At 39.8% G+C, this 25,101-nt stretch overlaps 1 protein-coding gene across 1 annotated transcript; it reads left to right on the top strand.

Moving 5' to 3' along the window:
* The first annotated feature begins 12,446 nt into the window (after positions 1-12,446).
* On the top strand, positions 12,447-24,610 carry LOC134617374 (toll-like receptor 2). The gene is made up of 12 exons (XM_063462597.1): positions 12,447-12,474; positions 15,987-16,267; positions 17,163-17,319; positions 17,422-17,571; positions 18,106-18,312; positions 18,407-18,529; positions 18,654-18,804; positions 22,257-22,421; positions 22,530-22,709; positions 22,785-22,925; positions 23,002-23,510; positions 24,121-24,610. The coding sequence occupies exons 2-12, from the start codon at positions 15,988-15,990 to the stop codon at positions 24,521-24,523; spliced, it is 2,466 nt and encodes an 821-aa protein (XP_063318667.1). The 5' UTR covers positions 12,447-12,474; position 15,987; the 3' UTR covers positions 24,524-24,610.
* The last annotated feature ends 491 nt before the right edge of the window (positions 24,611-25,101 follow it).

The following is a 25,101-nucleotide window of genomic DNA, read 5'->3' as shown; positions in this document are numbered from 1 at the left end:
AGACCCAAAGTGCAGACTCAACAAAAGGAGAACTTAAATACAGCTTTAATGCTGGACGGCAAAACAGAAAACTGGCTGCATTACAATACAAAAATAAACTAATTCGGCAGGCTGGCAGACAGACAGAACACACAGTAAAAGATGATGGTAGATTGCGACACTGACACAGAGAAACACAGGGCTAAAATACACAGAGGGAGCAATCAGGGAATGGGTAACAGGAGGGAAACATAGCTGGGGCAAATCAGGCCTAACCAGACGGGGGAAGCAAAACCAAATACATTAACATAAAACATGGACTTTCAAAGTAAAACAGGAAACATAACACAGAGATACGGACTTGACATGGGGATACAGCAGACAGGGGAGAGAGCAACTATGGATCACAGACAGAAAACCAGAACACTAAAACTCTAACAAAACCCACACAGAGAACCTAAACTAAGAATAATCCTATAACCCATAAGGCAAAGCTAGAATATACTGAAATAAACAAAATCAAAGAACCAAAAACCCAAAACACTGGATCAACGACCCAGGCACCCTAGCAATATTTGAAATTTGAAAAAGCAAACAAAACTGATTTTAGGAAATATTAGTGGGTGTTTTCTGTTTTGTTTTGTTTTTTCCTGTACTACTTGAACACTAAAGTGGCCCTCCAATGAGATGACGGTGCCAGCAGTGGCCACCGGCTCATTTTGAGTTTGAGACCCCTGGTCTAGAGCATCCAGGAGCGAAAGACATGAGCAATGATTTTAGAGAAGCAGCTTTGCTGCTCATCAATCGGGGAAGAGTTATAAGGCTATTTCCAAACAACCTAAAGTACAGAATTCTAAACTGAGAAAGAAAAAATTCAAGACAGATAAATTCATCCATTATTAGACCCTGCAAAGATCAGAGACACTACAAAATAGAACAAAACAAATAACTTGAAAGCTTCATCTTTGACACTACAGGCCTCAGTTGGCAAAAACACTGAATGGATTGTTTGGCAGAGTTGGCAGGAGAACACTCCCTCTCTACAAAGGATATAGCATCGTGCCTTAGATTTGCAAAGTTGTATCTAAATGAACAATAAGATTTCTGGAACAATGTCCATTGGATAGACAAGAAAAAAAATGCAGGTGTCTGGCCAAAATGCACAGCACTATGGTTGGTGAAACCAGCCCCAGGTCCGGGCAACAGCTTTCTATCTGTAGATCAGATGGAAGAAACTGTGCAAAAATGTATTAATTCTGTTTTCTGATATTAATTTTACAGGAAAAGAGTATGTAACTGTAACAACTTCTGTTTACTCACCTGGCAAAATATTTATTACATTTACAGATCAAACGGGATTCACAACAATTGAGAAGAGCAATTACATAAAGTAGGCAGGCGATGTAAATGTTTTTTTTATGCCTTTAAGCTTAACCTAGAATTTACTTAGAGGTGCACCCTCATTGAGAAAACTGTATTAAAATCATGGTTCGAGACAAGACTGACATCTATTCAAATAATGTTTGTGGAAATGCACAAAACAGTAATAAAGTAAGACCAAAATCTTGTCACATGCACTCCTAATCTGGCATACCAGATCCAGTGCTTTGTGAACTGTGTGCTGGTTGAAGGCAGAAGCCTTGGCAGAACACAGGGACAAAGGAAGTGGTGAGCCTTAACTTCCACTTCCTCTTTAAGAATGACTTGGTGAATTTCTACATCTGACATGTGGCTTTAGCCTCAGTTATCATGCATTTAGGCATCGCGGCTACTTTTAGGACGCTTTTGCATTTATGTTGAAAAAGAATCAACAACAAAAAATCAATTTTTCTAGTTTTGTATGACAAAAAGCACCCATATAATACTTTCAAATATTGCCCAGCTAAGTACTTTGGGTAGCCAGGTGCCTCCCTAAAGTACTTTAATGTCCATCCGAGAGGTTTTGGTTCTTTTCAAAGATTTGGCTCTTTTTGCTCAGCTCCCTTAGAAGAGCCAGCTGGCACAGCTCTCAAATGGCTCTTCATTTAGTATCACTCAGCGCCTTCAAATACAAGGGAGATATGTGTGACATGTTTATTCAGTGTTTTCACAAATGTCTTACTTATTTGCATTTGCTACTGCTGGTAAGAATAGATATGGTGTTTAAAGATGGGACAAATGTTGTTAGCCATTTTGGAGGACAAGAGTCAATGGCTCCTTACCCAGCTTCTCATTAACACTTCTCTGTTTGCCTTGGGTCATTTGTTTTGGAATAGATGTACTTATTTTCCTAAATGTACAATTCTTATTGAATTGCTGAAGGCAAGTGTATACCTGCAGTTTTCGGCAAGACAATGGATGCTATAGAAGTACTCAAAATGGGAAACTGCTCTGGGGTCAGTGGCTGGAGGAAAAGGGCAGATCTCCTCCAGCTGCATGGACGAGTGAGTGTGTATGTTTATTGTTGACCCTGCTCTGATGGATATCTTCAGTTTATACATTTTGCACTCAGCTTTGCAGTCTTTGTCCTTTTCTGCAACAACAGAAGGACAATGTTATTGAATTGCAGCCAGTTGATTCTCCTTTCTATTCTCTTCACTTTCTCCTAACGTGCCTGAATTTAAATCCAGGTCCCCAGCTCTCTATCTGTGCTTACCTGGCCTCTACCATTACACTACCTGCATGGATTCTCCACAGAGCTGGCTCACCTCAACGGGAGTCGGCTCTTCTCACACGCTGCAACAACAACAGAATGGCACATCACTATTTTATGAACCCACAAGCTTGCAGTACAAAAATAATAGAATAGAATAGAATAGAATAATCATTTAATTGTCCCACAAGGGGAAATTTGGTTGTATCAGCAGCAAAAAAAATCCCACACATATACAAAAAGAACAGGACACAGAACGGAAAACAAAAAACACAATTTTTACATATTTACATCATGGACAATAGTTACCAGAGCAGAGTACAGTACAGTTGTTAAAATTAGCGTACAGATAGTGTGCAAACAGAGCAGGATACTGAATGACATTTAAATAGTTAAGAATATTTAGAATAATTAGAAAAGTGCAGATTGTGTATTGTACCTGTGCATTAAAAGGTAGACATGTAACTTCCAATAAGTTAGTGTATATATAAGCTGAGAAAAGTAATGTGCAGTTATAACAGTAGAAGTTGTTACAGTGCTGATGTAAACATCTATGTTTGTTGGGAGCAGTTCTGATTGTACAGCCTGACAGCTGCAGGAAGGAAGGACCTGCGGAAACGCTCCTTCATGCATCTAGGATGCAGCAGTCTGTCACTGAAGCAGCTCTGCAGTTCAGCAACATTTACATGCATGGGGTGGGAGACTATGTCCATCAGAGATGTTATTTTGGCCAGAGTCCTTCTGTCTCCTACCACCTGCACTGGGTCCAGGGTGCATCCCAGAACAGAGCTGGCCTTCCTGATGAGTTTATCCAACCTCTTCCTTTCAGCTGCCGATAAACCGCTGCTCCAACATACCACACTGTAAAAAATGACGGATGCCACCACAGAGTCATAGAAGGTCTTTAAAAGCGCTCCCTGTACTCCAAATGACCTCAGCCGCCTCAGCAGGTAGAGTCTGCTCTGACCCTTCCTGTAAAGAGCATCAGTGTTGTGGCCCCAGTCCAGTTTATTATTCAGGTGAACACCCAGGTACCTATACGAGTCCACTATCTCAATGTCCACTTCCTGGATGTTCACCGGTGTCAGTGTGGTGGGTCTGCGTCTCTGGAAGTCCACCACCAACTCCTTTTATTTCCCGGCATTGATCAGCAGCTGGTTCTGCTGACACCAGTCCATACACTGTCTGTATTCTGAGTCATCCTCACCTCTGATGAGGCCGACTATGGCAGAGTCGTCAGAGAACTTCTGTAGGTGGCAGCGTTGGGAGTATATCCATAAGGGAAATATCTAAAGCACATACACATAAGGAAGTAATGAAGTGGGGAGAAAAAAAAAGAAGAAAAAGTGGGAGCAACTGACACAGACTGCATTCTGGTTGATGCACAAGCACTTACCAAAAGAGAAGGAGAACAGAAGAAAGAGAAGGGACGCAAGACACAATATTGCAAAGCACCAGAGTTTAATAATAACTAATCATGGTAAGCCCATCAGCAACCTATAGTAGCATAACTAAGGATTGAACTATGATCCCACAATCAAGCTCCAACTGTAAGTTTTACCAAGATTTTTTATTCCAGACTTTGAATAAAAATACCTTTCCTCACATACATTGTTGGGTTTTGGATGGCAGCTAATATGAGAAGTTACTGCTGTTCTGTCCCCTTGATGGTTTTGATGCACAAAACAAGGTTCAACTGAGTAGAAAGATGATATAGAAGCATTTTTTATAATGACAAATTTCTGAACAATTTTTGGTTGATCAGTCATCAAAATCACATGGTTGGAAAGACAAAGGACATTGTAGCTTCCTCAGCACCTCTGCAAACATTTGATAAACTTTACGTTGTGTGAGCCTTATAAAAAAAACAACAACAAATAAACTTTTCACCTTTCACACCCTGGAAGTGTTTTTACAAACATTTATTTCCTGTGGTTGACTCTTTTAAAGATGATATGTTAGACATGAAGCCACAACTCTTGTGACATAATGTTTGTACTTCAATTTTGAAGGATATTTCTTAAGAATACAACCGCAGCTGTTGGCTAATTGACGATACTATGACAGTGAGGTTATTTGCAAGTAAAAGACTTACATGCTTTTCTTGGCTATTTGTATGAATTCTATGTCAATGTTACGCGGACCCTGGCGTTTAACACAGAGAGACCTCTAGATGCATTTTAGCGAACTATAGTTACAGTATTTGGAACTGAAGGCTCTTTAGAATCTGTTTCTCCGACTCAGACCAGCTCAGGTTCAGCCCTCATCTGACACTGCCACTCCAGGCCCCAGCTGCTGCTGGAAAGAGGGAAGATGTGGTTAGCATGATGAAAATCAGCTGTACCAGCCAGCCTTCCCCAGCACTGTTCCTTCAATCCACTGCTCCACCCCTCCCCTTCGGCTGAGCCACAAACCACAACCCGTCACAGTCAACTTTTACATACGTGTTGAATGATATTTGACCTGTTTCATATTTTGATAGCATAAAAAATTACCATATTTATTATTACAGTATTTTATCATGAAATGTGATGCCTTGTGCTGAATTGACCCAAACTCCACCATGATAAGCATTTTTTGTAGCTGGTCACCAGGTCTGTGCACATGTCTTGAGGCATTTTGGCTCAGTCCTCTTTACAGAAACTCTCTAAATCTTTTAGGTTTCTTTGCTGCCGCTTGGAAACTCCAAGCTTCAGCTCCCTCAGCAGAAGTTCTACCAAGTCTAAAGATTAGCTATAACTTAATGTGGTTCACTTTTTAGCTACTGCTTACCTTGCCAGTATGTTTTGCGTCATTGTTGTGCTGTTAAGCTGTTTCCATCTCTGTGTGACTGTGGGGATGGTCTTCTTTGGGTCACAGTCCACATTACGTTTCCTCCAAAGCTGTTTGGCATGAATTCAAACCTGCATTTTTGTCTTCATCTGACCACAGGATTTTTGATATTCTGCGTCTATCTTAAAATAAGAGAGAGAAATGAATCTACCATAAAATTAGAGACTATAATTATTTCCTCCATTTTAAGGAACTGGATTTTTGTTCATATTCTGGTTCTATCTTAAAAAAAAAGAAGAGAGAACTGAAACTACCATAAAATTAGAGAGTTGAATTATTTTCCCCACTGTAAGGGACAGTGGTTACACACATTAGGAACAATTTATTGTCTGCTACCTGAGATTAAAACAATACTTAGAAGTGGGATTTGGTTGTGGTTGTTGTTTTGGTGGTGTTGCTGGTTTTCTACTATAGGTCTCGTCCCAAAAGCACACACATTCATGCAGCGCTTTTATCTATGTCTAAGTGCAGTCTAGCATTCACACATGCTCTGATGTATGCATCAGGGGCAACTTTGGGTTCAGTATCTTGCCTGTGGATACGTAAAGCGGATCAGTCCACCAACTTTCCGGTTGGCAGATGACCTGCTCTACCACCTTAGCCACAGCTGATCCAAAAATCTTTGGCCTAAATGTTTGCTGGTTGACCAAAAACTCTTTATTGCTAATACTATAACATTTTGTTTGTTTTCTATCGTCAGTCATTTTGTGAACAGAAATTTCAAAATAGTTGCATGCATTTGCATGTTACAATCACTTGGATCACCTAAGCTGAATTGTGAAATAATTTCAGTTGAAAATATAAATCTATTGTTGAAGAATATGCAAAAAAAAGAAAAAAGAAAAAAAATCCAAAACATAACACCATCCAATGGTGTGAAAATAATATGAAATATATAAATTGTCAATGTTGAAGAGCTGGATGCACAAGAAAGGCTGACATTAACTTAAGGGTCCTTCTACCTCAAATCAACCAATTTGTAAATTATTCCCTGGTCGACCATCTCCGACTTTGCTCAAATTTTTTTATGGTGCAAAGTTTGGGCCAGCGGGAAAAGCAGAGGTGGGGGACTCATTGTCTACGTTAACAACAGATACTGCAACCCTGGACACGTCTCCGTTAAAGTTTCGGTATGCCATCCGGACCTGGAGCTGCTAGCTGTTAGCTTGCGGCCATATTATCTACCTCGGGAGTTCAGTCATGTGATCTGTGTGTGTTTACATCCCTCTGAGGGCCGACGCAGCAGCTGCCTGTGAGAAAATACACACAGTCACAGCAAAACTTCAGACACAAAACCCAGAGGCTTTCCTTATTATATCTGGAGACTTTAATCATGCCACACTGGATTCTACTCTGGCTGCTTTTCACCAGTTTGTGAATTGTCCCACAAGGAGCAACAGGACAATTGACCTACTGTATGCTAATGTGAGAGATGCATACAGAGCCACCCCCCTCCCCCCACTAGGGAAGTCAGACCACAACCTGGTTTACCTACAGCCACAATACACACCCCTCGTCCAAAGGCAGCCTGTCACAACACGCTCCATCAGGAGATGGACCCCAGAAAAGGAGGATGCTCTGAGAGACTGCTATGACACCACAGACTGGGATGTGCTTCTGAGCCCACATGGTGAGGACATAGAGGGGGCGACACACTGTCTGACAGACTACCTCAACTTTTGTGTGGACACGGTCGCCCCTGCTAAGAGGGTACGGAGTTATCCTAATAACAAACCGTGGGTAACACAGGAAGTCAAAGCTGTCCTCAACATGAAGAAGAAGGCTTTCAGGAGCAAAGTGAAGGAGGAGATGAAAGCAGCACAGCAGGAGGTGAAACGCTGCCTGAGGGAAGCAAAGGACACCTACAGGAGGAAGGTGGAGCAGAAGCTGGAGAGGAACAATATGAGGGAGGTCTGGAATGGTGTGAAAACCATCACAGGCCACAACACCAAGAACAGCACAGTGGGGGGGACTGTGGAGAAGGCAAACGAACTCAACAACTTCTTCAACAGGTCTGACCAGCCCACAACCCCCCCACAATCACCCTCACCTTTACTACAGAGCCCTCTCCCCACTCTCCTACCTCCCTCGCTTTCCCCCCTTCCTGACATGACACCCCCCTCCTCCAATCCCTCTCTCAGCAGCAAGATGTCTTCTTCCCTCCCCTCCTCCCAATCATCTCCCAGTGTCACAGTGGATCAGGTCAGGAGACAATTGAGGAAGCTTCGCCCCAGAAAGGCAGCAGGCCCAGACAAGGTGTGTCCCAGGTGCTAAAGGCATGTGCTGATGAACATGGGGAGCCGCTACAACGAGTCTTCAATCTCAGTCTGCGACTGGGGAGAGTGCCCGCCCTATGGAAGACATCCTGCATCGTCCCGGTCCCCAAAAGGAACCGGCCCAATGAGCTGAATGACTTCCGACTGGTGGCACTGACGTCACATCTTATGAAGACTCTAGAGCGGCTCTTCCTCAACCTCCTCCGACCACAGGTACAACATGCCCAGGACCCACTACAGTTCGCATACAAGGCGGGTGTCGGAGTGGAGGATGCCATCCTGTACCTCCTGCATAGAGCCCACTCACACCTGGATGGGGGAAAAGGCACGGTCAGGATCCTGTTTCTTGACTTTTCCAGTGCCTTTAATACCATCCGGCCCTGTATGCTTCAGGAAAAACTGAACAGGATGGAGGTGGACCCCTGCCTGGTCGCTTGGATCTCCGACTACCTCACTGACAGACCACAGTACGTCAGGCTGAAGGACATCACGTCTGACACTGTGGTCAGCAGCACAGGAGCACCACAGGGAACTGTGCTGTCCCCTCTTCTCTTCACCCTGTACACCTCTGACTTCTGCTACAACTCTGAATTATGCCACATTCAGAAGTTTGCAGATGACACAGCCATCATGGGGTGTATCTGGGATGATCAGGAAGAGGAGTACAGAAGTCTGGTGAGGAACTTTGTCGCATGGAGTCACACAAACCACCTGCAACTCAACACCTCAAAGACCAAGGAACTGGTTGTGGACTTCGGGAGGTCCAGAGAAGGTCCACTGCCGGTTCAGATAGAGGGGGAGGAGGTGGAGGTGGTCAACAAGTACAAGTACCTCGGGCTGTGGGTGGACAACAAACTGGACTGGTCATGCAACACAGAGCACCTGTATAAAAAAGCCCAAAGCCGACTGTACTTCCTCAGGAGGCTGAGGTCTTTTAACATCTGCAGGAAGCTCCTGAGGATGTTTTACCAGTCAGTGGTTGCTGGAGTACTTTTCTATGCTGTAGTGTGCTGGGGGAGCAGCACAGCAAAGAAGGACCCATCCAGGCTGGAGAAACTGATCAGGAAGGCTGGCTTTGTGGTCGGCATGAAGCTGGACACTCTGGTGACAGTGGCAGAGAAAAGGACACTAAAGAAACTGCTGGACATTATGGACAATGCTGGGCATCCTCTGCACACGGCCATAAACAACCAGAGGAGTCTGTTCAGTGACAGGTTGCTTCTCCCAAAGACAAGAACCAACAGACTTAAAAACTCCTTTGTCCCACACGCCATCAAACTGTTTAACTCCTCTCTGGAGGGGAGAGGGAGGGGAAACAGGAGGACAAAGGAGGGGGGAACAACTAAGCTGTAGTGCCTCTTCACTTCACTGTGCAATACTTTTGTTAATAGTCAACGGTGCAATAGAATTCAATACTTGAAATGTGCAATTTACTTGTATTTTCAGTTGTATTTTATTTTTATTTTTTATTCCTATTTATTCTATTTATCCCCTTCGTATATTTTATTTATATATGTCTCAGTATTTATATGTGTGTACATAATATTCTGCTCACGCTCTGTAATTTTCTGCTCATGCTCTGTAATTTCTGTCGGTGCTGTGCTTTTGGAAACCGAATTTCCCAGAGGAACCCACCCGAGGGATTAATAAAGTTTTATCTTATCTTATCTCTCTTAATAAAACAAACTGCAATGACAACAAAGTTCAAAAGACTAATAACAATTTCTGGATGATAAATTGGTTAATTTCACAGTACTGAAAAATAAAGCACACAGAATAGTTTTAAAAAAGAAATTCTTAATAATCATAAATGTTCCAATTTTCTACCATAAAGGGTTGTTGTTGTTGTTTTTTTTTTTAATTACAGACAGCAGAACAGAGGGCTTTGTTAATTAGACACAGAATGATCCTTAAATTAATCTCAGAGTCAATAAACTCAGCTAGCAGAGGGAGGAATCCACACTTAAGACAAATCTGGTAGGAAATGCTCTCACCTCTACTAAACCCTTAGCTGTCAGTGGGTTTGTTTGTTTTTTGTTTGTTTGTTTTTTTCCAAATAAGATCAAAACTCGAGAATGAAAATCTTTCATCTTAATTTTGCACCCTGGCAACTGCCAATGACATAAAGCTGTAGGCTTTAGGTTGGAAATAGGTATTTGCTTTGCTTTGGTCACTAGATTGTTGCAGTTACTTGTTGTTTGTATAAAATATGTCCACTGACTTGAAAACACTGCAACTACAACCACGAGATCCAGCATTAGAGAAACTGTGAAGTGTGAGGCAAACCAGACTACAGTCCCATCATGTGGTAAGATACCTGTATTGCAAACTACCATGCAGCTATAGTCACAATTTGTATGTTTTTAGGAAAATTTAGGGGTGTGTGTCATGGTTCCTCAAATGTTGATTCTGTGTCAAATTCTTATTTTTTTAGTTTCTGTCTCAATGTTGTTTCCTGTTTTATTCTTTATGTACTTTGTAGTGAATTTAACTTTCCTTGTCTTGTTATTTCTGACGTGTTCCCATTGCATTTCTCACCTTTTCCCTCTGCCCTCATTACCTGGTGTATATTTATTGTCTCCACTTGTCCTTTGTTGCAGTCTCCCTCAGTTCTGTGTGCTCCATTGCTCTGTTTCCCTGGATTCTTAGTTTCGTATTATGAAAGACTCCAGCATTGAAGCTGCTTTGAGTTCATTTCTTGACTTATGAGTCCTGGTCCTAATCCTCCCTGCCACACAGTTGTTTCATGGCATTGTGATTGACACATGTGCTGACATGGGCAACTGTAGCTAATCCTCACTTCCAGTAATTGGAGTTACTGTACTGGAATTCTTGTACATTATGTACATTATGTACATAATGTACTTGTACATTATGATTTTTCATTTAAATGTGTTAAGCGACCATTTACATCACTCTGGTTTAAAATAACAGGTTGTTTCCTGTAATTCTGCAAAACAACATGGAGCATTTCACTAAAAAATGTTGTAGAAATCATGCCAACAAAAAAGAAAGTTTTGAACCTAATCTTAAAAGTAGAGATGGTGTCTGTCTCAAACTGGAAGCTGGTTGAAAGCAGGCATGAAAGCTGAAGACTCTGCCTCCCATTCTACTTTTAAATAATCTAGGAACAAGTAAGCCTGCAGTCTGAGGGCGAAGTGCTCTAATAGGGTGATATGGTACTAAAAGGTCATTAAGGATGACCTTGTAGTACATGATTATTCAAGAGGAGGAGTATAAATTCATCTCTGGATTTAGCAGGGAGCCAGTGAAGAAAAGCCACTATAGGAGACTAACAGGGACTAAATATATATTAGTCCCTGTTAGCATTCTTGCTGCAGCAGTTTGGATTAACTAAAGTCTTTCACAGTAGTTCAGCCAAGAAGTGATAAATGCATCAACTCCAGAGCCATAAGAGGAAAAAAAAAGATATAAATGAATGGTGAATGACCCTGTGTACTGTCATCATCAGTCTCTCAAATGTTTTGAGAGACTGATGATCCCCCATCCCTGTTGACCTGGACTGGTGTCAGTTTGCTCATAAAACCAACAGATGCACTGAGGATACTATTTCACTCATGCTCCACATTGCCCACACACAGCTGGAAAACCCTAACACTTATGTGAAAATACTGTCTGCTGACTTCAGCGCTGTCTTCAATACCATCAGCTCAGGCAAGCTGCACTGGGTTTGGACTTCGACCTCTGTCTGCTGGATTAAACACTTCCTGTCCATCACGTTTTTACTCTGCTGCCCTCTACAAAGGTCAATAAGTGTCCGCTCCTCCAGACTGAGAACAGAGAAGCTTCTGACCTCTATCTTACAACACTGCACTGTCACCATAGAGAACACCCGGTGCAGACTTAATAAAAACGTTGAAACAGATAGCTATGTCTGTTTCCCAACAAATATGACACAGTGTCCTAGGTTATTTATTAATAAGTAATCAGAAGAAGTCTGTGTGAAAAACTAAGTACACCCTTACTGCTGACTGATGATGATGTACAACAGAGCTGCCTGTATCCCGTTTTTCAGTTTTAGTCAGTTTAACTATCATCAGCACTGTGTGCAATCAAAAAGTATTTATGCTCGTCTGGCCATTTTAGCAGCGAGCTGTTGAGGGGAGGAAGACAGGACACTGTACACTATAAATATAAAATGTTATTTATTATTTATATGATTACAATTACCTTTATTTAGTAACATTATATTAAAACATAGACAACTGCATTTTTATGTATATATAAATATATATGCTCGCCTACAAACTCGGCGTGGTAGTTGTTAATGTGTGCCAAAAGGAAACAGGAAATCATTGTGGTCATGGTACTGTGCACACAGCGGTTGAAGCATGTTCTGGAACTGAAACCATGTGCATGATAATAATTTTATAATGCTGGTACTTTTCCAGCCAGTTTTTTTTCCTGATAACAAATAGCATATTTGATTAAATTTAACAAAATTTAACACAGTTTATTTTTCTCTCTCTTGATACAACTTAGCCTACTATGATTTTCCAATTTTAGTTCAGAAAGTCTGAAAACAGTTAAATAGTACATTTGAAATATATTTTTAAACTTTTGCACTCACAAGGTTTCCTCCCAAAGTTCACGTCACGCTCACTACCTCTTTTCACACTTGGTTCCAGCTGTCACCCCTGAGATTTATACTTCCTCTTTATGAAGTCATAAAACACTTTAACTCATCCTGTTGTCTTTAACGAGTTTAGGCAGTCAGCTCGGCAAAAATATAAGGTAAGACTTTTACAAACTTCTGACAGAATCCTAAGACAAACCATGAAAAAAACTTTATGCTGTAAAGTTTTGCTGATTTTTACAAGATTGTTTCAGTTTTTATTTTTAATTTTGCAGCAGCAGTGATGGTACCATACACTGATTGGCTCTGTCACAGATAAAGAAAAAAGGGGAAGAGCTTAGGCTGAGTCCTGTAAAAGGCTCAGTAAAAGCTGTTTGCACACCAAACTAAGGATTGTTTAATGTCTCACCCACCACTTTCCACCAAAAGATAAATATTAAAAATAGTTTTATGGTGACATACTGCAGAGTAGCTGCATTTAATGTGAAAGTTGAGGTTCCGAAAGTGCATTTCTATCACTGGGATTGAAAAAGAATAAGAATAATAAAAAATTAGAAATTAAGTAGGACTTCATTGTCAATATTCAATCCTATGCAATGGTTTCTGAGTCACCTCATTTTAAAAAACAAGAAGAAAAAAAGAAGAAGAAACAGGTTCAGGGAAGAAATACTGTATAAAATCACTTCTGTTTGTTTGTGTGTTTGTCTGTCTGTCTGTTTTTTAGCAGTCTAGCATCCAGAGTTTTCAAGATATCGCTCACAAATTTAGTATGGTAGATGGTAGATACCAACAACAGCTCAAGCTAACTGAACTTTGGTGAAAATCGGATAAAGGTCACACCAAATGTGAAAATCAGTATAAACGTTATAATACCCACAACATTTTATGGATCGTCTTCAAAGTTCACAAGCACATGTTTAGTCCTAGGGGACATGAGTCCCTGGGTTGACTAAGCATTTGACCATAACCTTCATTTTTAGCACCCAAAGTCAAAGTTAAACTTGGAAAAAACATTTTCAACAAATGACATTGAGAAATACATCATGTGTAGGAGCATGGGGAGATCTGTACAACACACCTTTTTATTTTCTCAATACGATCCCCTATGACATCACAATGATGCCATAAAGTTTCTCAGTTAAAGTTTCTAAGTTATTCATAAATATATCCTAAAATCCCAAGTTTTTACAGCTCAAAGGAGCCAGCGGTTTGAGCCACGTCTGTTTCTAGGTAAACATTATAAAACAGACTGATTTAGGATCTAATACTTTAATGTCATAGGTGAAAGCTTAGGGTCACTTGAATTAGAAAAAAATCATTTTCCAACTTTAAGCTGTTTTAATCTGTTTTAAAGAGCTCTTTTTTAAGTTCTTTAAAACATTATCTTTAAAAACAAAATTATATGACTTTACAATGAAAAGAAAAGATCAATAAACTAGAGTAGATTTCCATATTAACAATGCTGACATCACTGATGTCAGCATTGCGGATTGCTAATGTCAGTGTTAGCAATGCTGACATTAGCATAAAGCTGTTCTATGTTTCCCCTTCAGGGGGAGTTATGGTCTACCTGAGTGCTCTTGTTGAAATGTTCAAATACAACTGGAAATACAGTATATTAGGCAAAGAAATAAAAAAAAAATAGTATTTGGCATGACCTTTTCACAGTATCAAAAACAGGAAAAAGTTCCCTGTGATGATATCACAAGGTCATTTTTAAAGTCTGCAAGTGAAATGAATTGAGAGCGCTGCAAGTGAAATGAATTGAGAGCGCTGCAAGTGCTTCTGTGATGAATTCCATGAAGACGGGGCAGATGAGGAGAATGCTTTTTGTCTGAGCTCTGTATGAACAGGTGGAACTGTGAATCTAATAAAGTCCTGAGTCATGACTAAACTGTTTCTGTAACATGTAATCTGACAAATAAGAGGGCAGTAAACCAGAAGCAGATTAATATATAAAGATATAAATGAACCATCCTGAATAAGGCAAGTGGGGACAAGTCAACAGTGGTGTATTAAAGGTTTACATCTGGTTATAGATTTTAATGCCCCATTATAAACACAATCCAACAGATGGAGAGAATAAGTAGATATATGTAAATTATATCACCATAATCCAGGAGGGGTAAAAAGTTGGCAGCAACAAGCCTTTGACTTGCGGTGAAAGATTTCAGAAAAAGAACTTCAACTTAAGCCTCAGTTTCTTTATCAGGCGGTCAATATGTAGCTTTAAGGAAAAATTATTATCAATCACAATACCTACTCTAAGTATCTGTATGAAGCCACAGTTTCAACACAAATTGCCTTGAGCAAATACAAGAGAGGTAAGTACTGCAGGTATGCTGTTTCTATTTGAAAACAACATGATCTTGTTTTTTTCAGCAATTAAAATCAGTCTGAGCTGACACAGCTGTGACTGTATAAAATCAAAAGCCAGCTGTAATTGTTTAAAAATCATCTTGATGGTTTGAGCACAATAAATAATTGTATCATCTGCATAAAAATGTACAAATGCATTAAAATTATGTCACAAGCCATTAACATAAATAGTAAATAATTCCGGCCCCGGGACAGAATTCAAAGAAACCTCGAATTTCTGCAAAAATCCCCGGCTATGATATTTGTTTTGCTGTGATGAAACATGACCTTCACTGCAGGATGTGAAACAGATTTTTGCCATATTTATGTACATCTGTTCAGATCACATTTAGCCCCGGTTTCCTGTCCACAGCTTCTTATCTGTGCTCATCCGTGGATGCAAAATCTTGATACAAATCATATTCCTTAAATAGACTGGCAGGCCTTTCTTTATAACCTCACCTTCTTGTTTAAGCTAGCTTTTAGGCTTGGCGAAGGTGTTGATCCCTGTCTGTGTGTGTCCGCGTTAATTTGCAGAACAAAAAATTGATCCTAATGGGATATGCAGCCTGGTTTAAAATTTGCAGTGGTGTATTTGGCTTTTTGGACCCACTTTTACATCAATTTACATACTACGTATTTCTATTTTAACATTCTGAAAATTTCCATATGGAAAAATAACTTTAAAAAACAATTACAAATATCTGTGTTATATTTTATACAATTTTCATTTTACATTACATTTTACATAATATGTAAAAATGTATGAATTGAGTTGTGATTAATGTATAAAAAATGCACAAATATTAGACAAGCATTTGCTATTTCTGGAGTGAAAGGTGCAAAGGTTCTTTCATTTCTTTTTCCCATGGGATGAACTGCTCTATAAATGTATAAATATCAAATGCTGAGAAGTCAATGGTTTGAGATGATATTTGTTGCTTTCTGCTCTGATTTCAATGCACTGGCTTTGTTCAAAGAAGATGAATACCCTGGAGCCATAAGAATGGAGGCTGTTATTTTCAACATGACTGAAAATGTCATGTGCTTATGCTTTAACAGATGAAAGCATTTGGTGTAGGGTGTGTGACAAGCTGAAGACATCTTTGTTTTCTGATAACGCCTTTCACTTTTACAGAATTGTGTTGTGAATGAAACTTTTTAGGCTTCCTCTTTGAAATTGTGCTTCTTCCCTGTTGTTCTTTCACTTCTGTGTGTGGGTCCTCTGCAGTCAGAGAAGTATGACTCACTTTCTCCTTGATTTATAAATCCTCTCAAACACAGCTTCATGTCCTTCACTGATTTCATGCAGTATGAGACATCCAACCAGCTGCTCCTCCGCTCTCCTCTTCATCCTCGTCCTCCTCTTCCTCTCTGAGAGCTGGGGCCAGAGGTTGAACACAGACAACAAGAAACCATCCTGCGATCACTGCAACCACGGGCTCCTCTGTAACTGCTCCCACAGTGGATTCACCAGTGTTCCCAGTGTAACGGGCAGTGCCTTGAGTCTTGATCTTTCTTTTAATAAAATAACAGCTGTGACGAATGATGACCTGACAGGCCACATGCAACTGAAGGTTCTTGATCTCCACGGTAACACATAAAGTATTGATTGAGTGGGTGTTGGTGGAGGGGCAAGCTGTGGTGATAAAAAAAAGTGAGAAGAATACCAACAGCTAACTATAGAAAAGTTTTGTTTGATTGCATTTTATTTTGAAAAGTGAGACTATTTCAGCCTTTTTATCTGCTTTTTCTGAAACTAGCAGGATTATCAGCATATCCCAGTGGACAAAATACTGGTTTTGTCTACTTTGTACTCTGTATTGTGCAGGTATTGTTGCAAGTTAAAGTTTGAGAAAAATCTTTTCTTTTTAAATGATGGGAGTCAGTTGGATTTGTGGTTGCACGTTTTAGTCATAAGGGATGTAATTTGAAGCCAGAAGTCATGTTGTAGTGATAGTCCGACTGGGTGAAAGTCTACCAAAGTATATACATTTGGATGTGTAAATTATGCACGTCAAGGGACACTATGGCCATGAAACCTTGTCCTGAAATTTACTTTAAAACATTGAAAAGGTGATTTCAGGTTAAGTGCATGGCATCATCACACTCTTACTTGAAGACTCTGGGGGGGGAAGGCAGTCATGCATAAAATGTGAACTATGATTGTGAAAAACTTGCAAAAGACATCAAACCCTCATAATTGAAGATAAATCCAAAGTCTTGTTATCTATTTAAATATTTACTTTACAACAAAGTGTGCCATGAACAAGGGCTCCCAATGACATTATGATGTCATTATGACATTATGATGTTTTGTAACATGTCATTACAAAACCTTTATCTGCTACAGTTATTTTTTACTTGTTTGTTTTCCAGTTGCTACAAAACAGACTTGGCAGAGCTGTGGGATTTCAATTCAGTGTTTGATTTTCATCAATAAAATGTGTTTACAATTTGTTTTAAGATAGATGTTACTATCCTCCAGGCAATGGCTTAGCCGAGATCCATCCATCAGCTTTTGACTCTCTGTGGAGCCTGGAACAGCTGGATCTCTCTTACAACCAGCTGACTATGCTCAACCACAAATGGTTCAGCAAGCTGGAAGCTCTGCAGCAGCTCAACCTACTCAACAACCCATACAGGTAAGAAGCTAAAGGTACCAAAATTGTGACAAGACAAAAAAAACCCTGTAAGTTATTATTATTATTATTACATTATGGTTCTTTTCCTCTGCTCTCATCTAGTTACCTTGGTTCTCCTCCAGTATTTGGGGCCCTAGTCAGACTAAGGAAGCTGGCCCTTGGAGGTCCTTCTCTCAAGGAGCTCAGGAGAGGAGATCTGTCTGGAGTCACCCAGCTGGAGGAGTTAACTGTTCATGCAAACAACCTGACCAGGTTTGCACGGGTTTTGATAGTGGTGTTAAGTTACTGTCTTTACTAGTGGTCGTAGCTTCAAATTGGTATCCTTTATTCTAACTGCCTTGAGTCTTTTTTGTTTATGGTTAACTGTAGTGAGGCTATGAATACATTTTTTATAGGTGGCTATAGATGGCTTGAAGTAAGTTACACGCTTTATGAATTTTCTTTGCTATTGCAAAATTTAACCGTTTCCATCGCAACTTCAGAAATGTGTGTCAAATTAATGAAGAATAACTAAGAGACATCTTTAAAGACTCCTATTTATGGCATAACTCTTTTATATATAATTTCAGTTATATCTAAAAATTACTTTTTTAAAACAGTTCTTTAAAATGTGTTGGTTAGGTCTATTTTTATGGATTTTTTATCCTTATTTGGGCTAACAACGCAACACTTCTCTATGTGCTTTTACAAAATATATAAATCAATATCTGATGCTTTTATTATTGTGTATACTGTCTTCCTTTTCACATATCCTCAACTTTTAGCTTCTGTATCTTGCTTCTGCAGCTATGACGCTGGTACATTAGCACACATTTGGCCGCTAGGTCATGTCACTTTGAGTCTACATGGTCCTTTTCTAACAAATGTGACCTTGGCTGGGTCTATGATTGATGATGTGTCATATCCTGAGACACCCATCATTCTGAAAGACATCAATTTGATTGGAGTTCAGTCTGTTCAGCCCTTTAGTAAGGCAGCCAAAAGGAGGATCAGGTATGGACATTTCACTTCTACTTGGGTAAAACTAATATTCTAACAAACTGGGAAACAAACCAACCTATTCTTCGTCTGTGTTGTAACTCTTCAGGTATTTGACCCTACATAATGTTTCTGTGTCTGACGAGGCTATTGTTGACTTCCTGGTGGTATTAGATGGAGTTCCACTGACCAAACTTACCATAGAAGATGTCACACTGATGGGCGAAGGCTGGTAGGAAAAAAAGCACACTATCTTTTTGGCATATGTCCCAGTTAGCAACTTTGTTCAGAAGAAATGTTTGTGTATTATACAGGACATTGAAAACAACGAACTTGTCTTTTTTGGTTGGGGTTAGGTGGGGGAAAGCTAGCCAAACTGATCACAGAAGCATAGATGAGTTCTACATCCGTAACGTTGTAATTCTGGATGTCTACAAATTCACCTCACTTCTACAATTGGGTTTTCTGCTGGAGTATCCAAGAAGGGTGTCTGTCATAAACGCCAAGGTAAAAATCATTTTCTCAATATGTTCATAACTGTGGAAACAGACAGCTTAAATCTCTGAGACAGCTTTCTGTATCCTTCCCCTAAACCATGATGGTGAACAATCTTTGTCTTCAGGTCATTTGGGAGTTGTTTTGAGACCCACATGTTGCTACTCTTCAGAGAAAATTAAAAGAGGAGGGAAACTTACGATTGACAATGTTCCCTCTAAGCTGCGCACGTGCGCAATTGCGCACGGTCTCTGCGCACGGAAAATCTGCGTTGCGCACAAAGAAAAAAATCTAACCTGAATTGAAATTAAAATTAAAACTTCAACAATTCTGTTTTGCAGTGTTAGTAAGTGACTGGCTGCTCCCGTATGGGATTAGAACAATGCCACCTTATCCCATAGTCCAGCCAATGATGCGATTCACATTCGTATATACGCAGCTAATCACAGGCTATGACAGCGTCCTTATGTGCTGACACCGGTGTTTTAGCTAGCAAAGTAGCGTGGCTGATGTGGAGTGAAGCCACGTTAATGACAACGTGTACAACCATTGGAGATGTGAGCAGGACAGACGAACAATTGACGGAAAAAGTGTGGACTTTATACCAGTTTTTAAATTGTGTTGATAGGCCACATAAAACCAGAGTTATGACAAAAATATATTCAGTGCTTGGTTTTCTTCCTGAATACTATCGTTGTTTATATTTACTGCGGGAAGAAACGTTTTATAAGAAAAAAGGCTCAAAAGCGCTCTCCACCTGTGAGCAAAAACAAAACCAAAAACACCCCCACCCTTTCCTATTGGTCGAAAAAAGTACCATGTCGACCAATCAAAAAATATATGGCAAGTTGTTAAGAAATGGGGGGAAGTTTTAGGAGTGATGGCGGTGTTTTGATATGTGAGAGATTTGCGACGTTTAGCGCAAATCTTGTGTAGTTAGTGTGTGGTGTAGTCAATAGTTTTGTTGTGTGTGTCAGAACAATGAGGCGACTGCTGAATGTTACAGGTGTTACAGGAGTGATACATCTGCTGCTGTCAGGCCTGCAGGTATCAGGCTGTTGTTCTCCTTTATCTCATAGTGGACAGAAATTACTTTTGGAGTGGCACAAATAATTTGTGTGGCATCAAATTTAATGCAGAACAGCTGATTGTTCTGTAAATAGTTTGAAATGTTTGTTTAAAAAAAACGCCTTGGCTGCATTAAAAAAAATAGCTGTAAAAAACTTTGTTGTTTGCATTACTGAGTTACTTTTTTGAAGAAGTAACTATATAATTAACTGCCCAACATTGGTCTTTATATACTGTATTTTGCAGACAGAGAGTTACAGGACTCTCTCCCAGACCACAGACTCATAATACAAGTCAGAGCTTTATAAAAAAAAAAGAAAAAAAGAAAGTTGTGTTTTCAAAATTGGAGTGCAAGTTATTTTTACTTCCAATAGTGTTAACATACTACACAGGTCAATGACTACATTTTTGTTTTATATTTTCATTGTAAGTGGGCTAAAGCAGTTAATTAAAAGTAGTCTAACATAAATGTAAATGCTGTAACTTGGATGGATTTGATGCTGGTGTGACCACAGTGCACACTTCTGATGTCGCTCACAGTGATCCAAGAGACCGCTCAGGGAGTTTGTGTGTTCGCTCAGACACATGGAAAATTAGAGGGAACATTGAAGATTGACCCTCTTAAATACTCTTTCTTTATTGGATTCACCTGTGTATGTAGGTCAGGGGTCACTGAGCTTACCAAGCCAATTTGAGTTCAAATAATTAGTTCTAAAGGTTTTGGAATCAATAAAATGACAAGAGTGCCCAAATTTATGCACCTGCCTGATTTTGTTTAAACAATTATTGCACACTTTCTGTAAATCCAATCGACTTCACTTCACTTCTCAAATATCACTGTGTGTGTCTCCTATACGATATATTTATCCTCCTAGGACCTGGCATCCACATATGTGGACATCACATTTTGGGATGTCTAGACGAAAATACTTTATTTTTCTCTACAAGGACCTGATATCCACTTACGAGGACATTATACTGCCACTGTTCTATCAAAATTTAAAACCAATGTCCTCATACGTGGATCTCATTTGTCTCAGAAACAAAAATTTGGTTAAAAAAAAGAATCTGGTAATTCTTTGTTTTTACATTCCTCAGGTCCCAATCAACCCAAATGGCAAAGAAAAATTTAAAATGCATGCCATGAAAGAGTTTGGGTCTTAGGAGGTTAACTGACATTTTTTATTGTAACAACCAACAATTTATACAGGAAAATAATGACTATTAACAAGGTTGCCCAAACTTTTGCATCCCACTGTAGTATGCTGTGCCAGTCTCTAAAGGGACCAGTTCTGTAATGTATGCTGCTTGTGTAACATTTTGGAGAACAACTCTATGGAAAATATTGATTAGTTTACTCTCTAGAGACATTTTTTCAGGAAATCCATACAGTGATCAACTATGATTTTGAAAGCCTTGAGTTCACTGTTTTCAGCTGAAGATGGATTTTTTAAGCTGACAAAAAAGAAAACTAGGCAGATGAAATTAAAACAAATCTGTCTAGCGGAACATAAACAGACACCTAGATGGTCTGTTTATTTTGTTACGTATCTTTAGGTCATCTGTGAGTTTGGCTTTTGTGGAGTTTGTGTGAAGATGTGGATAATTTTCAGATCAGCATGTATTCAAGAGAAAGGTTTTAGCTTACAAGTTTTACTTGTATATACTATTTATACATACCATAGATGAAGATGGCCATTTCATCTAAAAACTCTTGTTTTTATTTTCTCTGATCCTAGTGCAGTTGAAATCAAAGCCAGAGATTTGTTGAACTATTTACTGATATTATAGATTGTATCAACACAACCCTTTCATTTTAAGTTTTCCTTACAGAGTTAACCTCTTCAGGAGACATAAAATCAAACTAAGGATACTTGCAAACATGTTTATAATGGCCTGCATGGTAGTTGGATGTTCTTTCAAGTTTCTACATGAAACTTTTTTACCTGATAGTTGCTACAATATACTTTGTTCATAGACTGTTTTCTGCATTGTACATGGAAATGGAAATGATTGCTACAGATGACCCATTTTCCTGTGCATGCAATATTTACATCCGTCCACCCATTTTCTTTAATTTGGCTAATCCAGGGTCATGCAGGGGACCGGAGACTATCCCACCTGTCATAGGGTAGCAGGGTATACCTCGGACAGGTATCCAGTCTGTTGCAAGACTAACAAAGAGAGACAGATAACTATTCGTTTTCACAATCACACCTGTGCCCAAATAAGAATCAACGGTTTACCTAACATGTCTGTCTTGTGGACGGATGTTGGAGTTGTAATGCAAACTGGAGGAAAATACTAGGGGAGACACTAATGGAACTAGTGTCTCCCCTTACCTTACAGCTTCCCACTTTGCAGTCTTATTGATGAGTTTTGGCTTTTTCCTTCAGGTGTTTGTAATGCCTTGTCTTACGTCCCATCTGCTGAAGAATCTGCAGTATCTGGACCTGTCCGACAACCTTCTAACGGACCTGACTCTGGTGGAGACACTTTGTGGTACAACACAAACTTTGAAGGACATCCGAGTTTTAAACTTCAGTGGAAACGCTCTGAAGGTGAAGTATGAAACTTTAATAAAATCTGCATTACCTACAAGTATTCAAGAATTCTGAGGATTGATGACGACAAGTACTTTCCAACTTTCATTCCCCATTTCTGTCCAGTCTTTGTCCACCGTGAGCCGACTGGTCACAAAGTTCTCTAAACTGACACACCTGGACATTAGTAGGACCGGTTACAGCTTCATGCCCTCAAGCTGTCCTTGGCCTTCCACCCTGCGATTCCTAAACATCTCCGGGGCAAAGTTCACAGCCATTACCCCCTGTCTACCCCAAACCCTGGAGGTATGAAGACCATGTATTGACCTGGCAGATTGACCTGGCAACCTATTTTTTTCCCTTATGCTTTATTCTTTACAGGTGCTGGATTTGAGCAACAACAACCTTAAAGATTTCACTCTACTTCTGCCTGTACTCAGGGAACTGTATCTCTCTGGCAACAAGTTTCTGAGGATGCCCTCTGGGCTATCCTTCCCCAATCTACAAACCCTGACCATGCAGGTAATAAGTCAGATCATAGGTTTATGCTTCTGATCCTCTTAGTGTTTTCATTATGATACACATTTTATTTCCACAGTCAAATACCCTGAACATGTTTGGCAAAACAGACCTCCAGTCATACCAGCGACTCGAGAACCTCCAGGCTGGTCAGAATAAGTTTGTCTGCTCCTGTGACTTTGTCAGCTTTGTCCAGTTGGAACTCCGAGGAGGTGAAGGTATACAACTGACAGATGGAGTGGACAGCTACATCTGCGACTCCCCTTTCTATCTACATGGACAGCCAGTGGATCAAGTCCGACTCTCAGTTGTCATGTGCCATCAGGTTTTGTTTGTGTCAGTGAGCTGTGGCTTGGCGTTGTTTGTAGCCATTCTGCTATCTGTGGTGCTGTGGCGCATCCATGCCTTTTGGTACCTCAAGATGATCTGGGCATGGCTCAAGACCAAGCGTAATTCTCGACAACGGCAGCAACGCAGAGATAAGGCAGACACAGAAGCCCTGATATCATTCGATGCCTTTGTTTCCTACAGTGAAAGAGATGCTGGCTGGGTGGAAAATTTTTTGGTACCTGAGCTAGAGGAGCCAAGGTAAGTTGAACCGTTTTTTGTGATATTGTTTGACATAATTTCAGTGTCCACATTGTCATTACTGTGTTCATCAGTGAATAACGGTTTCAGTGTAGTTTTTCTGAACAAGTACAACTATCTGGCATTTTTAAAAGGGTAGTTCTGACATCTGACAATGAAACTGGTCTCTGTGTAAATGCTGCATGATATAGGTAACTAGAGCTTTGGTTTGTAGCTGGCTATTGTTAATGACGGTTAAGAAGACAAAATTGGGTTTCAAACATAATTTAACCTAAATAAACTGAAACACTTCCAAACTGGGTATATAAACCTCTTTAAAAAGCTTCCATTTTTTAATAACCTAAATTTTGGGGTGATGTAGACCACTTGACATGGAAGATCTTTGATCAAGATCTGAGTCAAAAACAATGTGTTATTAAAGCAAGTTTAATACAGTTTTTAAAATTCTTGCGTTAACCATTTTTAAATCATACAGATTTAAACTCATGAAATGATTGCAAAACTTTTAAAGTATATTAATTATTTTGATTGTGCAGTCTCTGGCTTATACACTGTATACCAAATTAGAAAGTAGAAAGACTGAAAGCTGCTTTTTTCTTCACTTCAACAGTGAAAGCAGCTCTGGCACTAGGTCGACATCCCACCAGCCATTGACTCTCTGCCTTCACAAGAGGGATTTCCTTCCTGGACAATGGATCGTGGACAACATCATGAATGCTATCGAACGCAGTCGGAGAACTGTCTTCATCCTCTCTGAGAATTTTGTGCAGTCTGACTGGTGCCGTTATGAGCTTGACTTCTCTCACTTCTGGCTTTTTGATGGTCATGCCACTGGTGAGGCGGCCATTTTGATCCTACTAGAGCCGTTGTCCAAAGATGACGTCCCCAAACGCTTCTACAAACTGCGCAAACTGATGAGTTCCACCACCTACCTAGAGTGGCCACAGGAGGAAGAGAAGAGGGAGGAGTTCTGGAGGAGTCTGCGTAATGCTTTGAGAGGAAACGATAACTAAAAGAGCAGAATATGATAAAGAATGAGAAGAAAAAGAAAAGAGTTCGACAAAGATGGATACAAGAGAGGGATAAATAAAGTCAAAGTAAAGCTGTAGCATTTTAATTCACTGAGATCCATTTTTTCATTTTTCATTACTGAAAATCACAACCCTAGCCCGAAACCCCAGATTTATTCTTGTGTTTTGGAGAAAAGCAAAAAGGACGGGGTTGTGGTTGTTATCAGTTTCTGTCAGTCCAAGGAGGTGGCCTCCTCCACCAACTAGGACATCATTGTCACTAGGGATGGGAATTGATAACAATTTAGCAATCCCAATTCTTGTTTCACTTATCGATTCTCATTGTCTCCAATTTGAGAGTCACCACCATCTCTAAGCACCATATCAAAGACATTAAAATCATACAAATTAATTACATGCTGTATGCTCAAATGTTTGTACATGTCAGAGGCATTTTCCCTTTTTGTTGTGATCAGTTTTGGGATTATTACTCAAAAAAAGTAATTATTGCACATATTGCAAAGAACACTCTTCTTTAAAGTAATGCAGTACATTACTTAATTACAACCAGGATAAAGATG

This window comes from Pelmatolapia mariae, linkage group LG3_W, assembly GCF_036321145.2.
Source record: "Pelmatolapia mariae isolate MD_Pm_ZW linkage group LG3_W, Pm_UMD_F_2, whole genome shotgun sequence".
Classification (NCBI taxonomy): Eukaryota; Metazoa; Chordata; class Actinopteri; order Cichliformes; family Cichlidae; genus Pelmatolapia; species Pelmatolapia mariae.
This window is presented reverse-complemented; position numbering and strand designations above follow the sequence as displayed.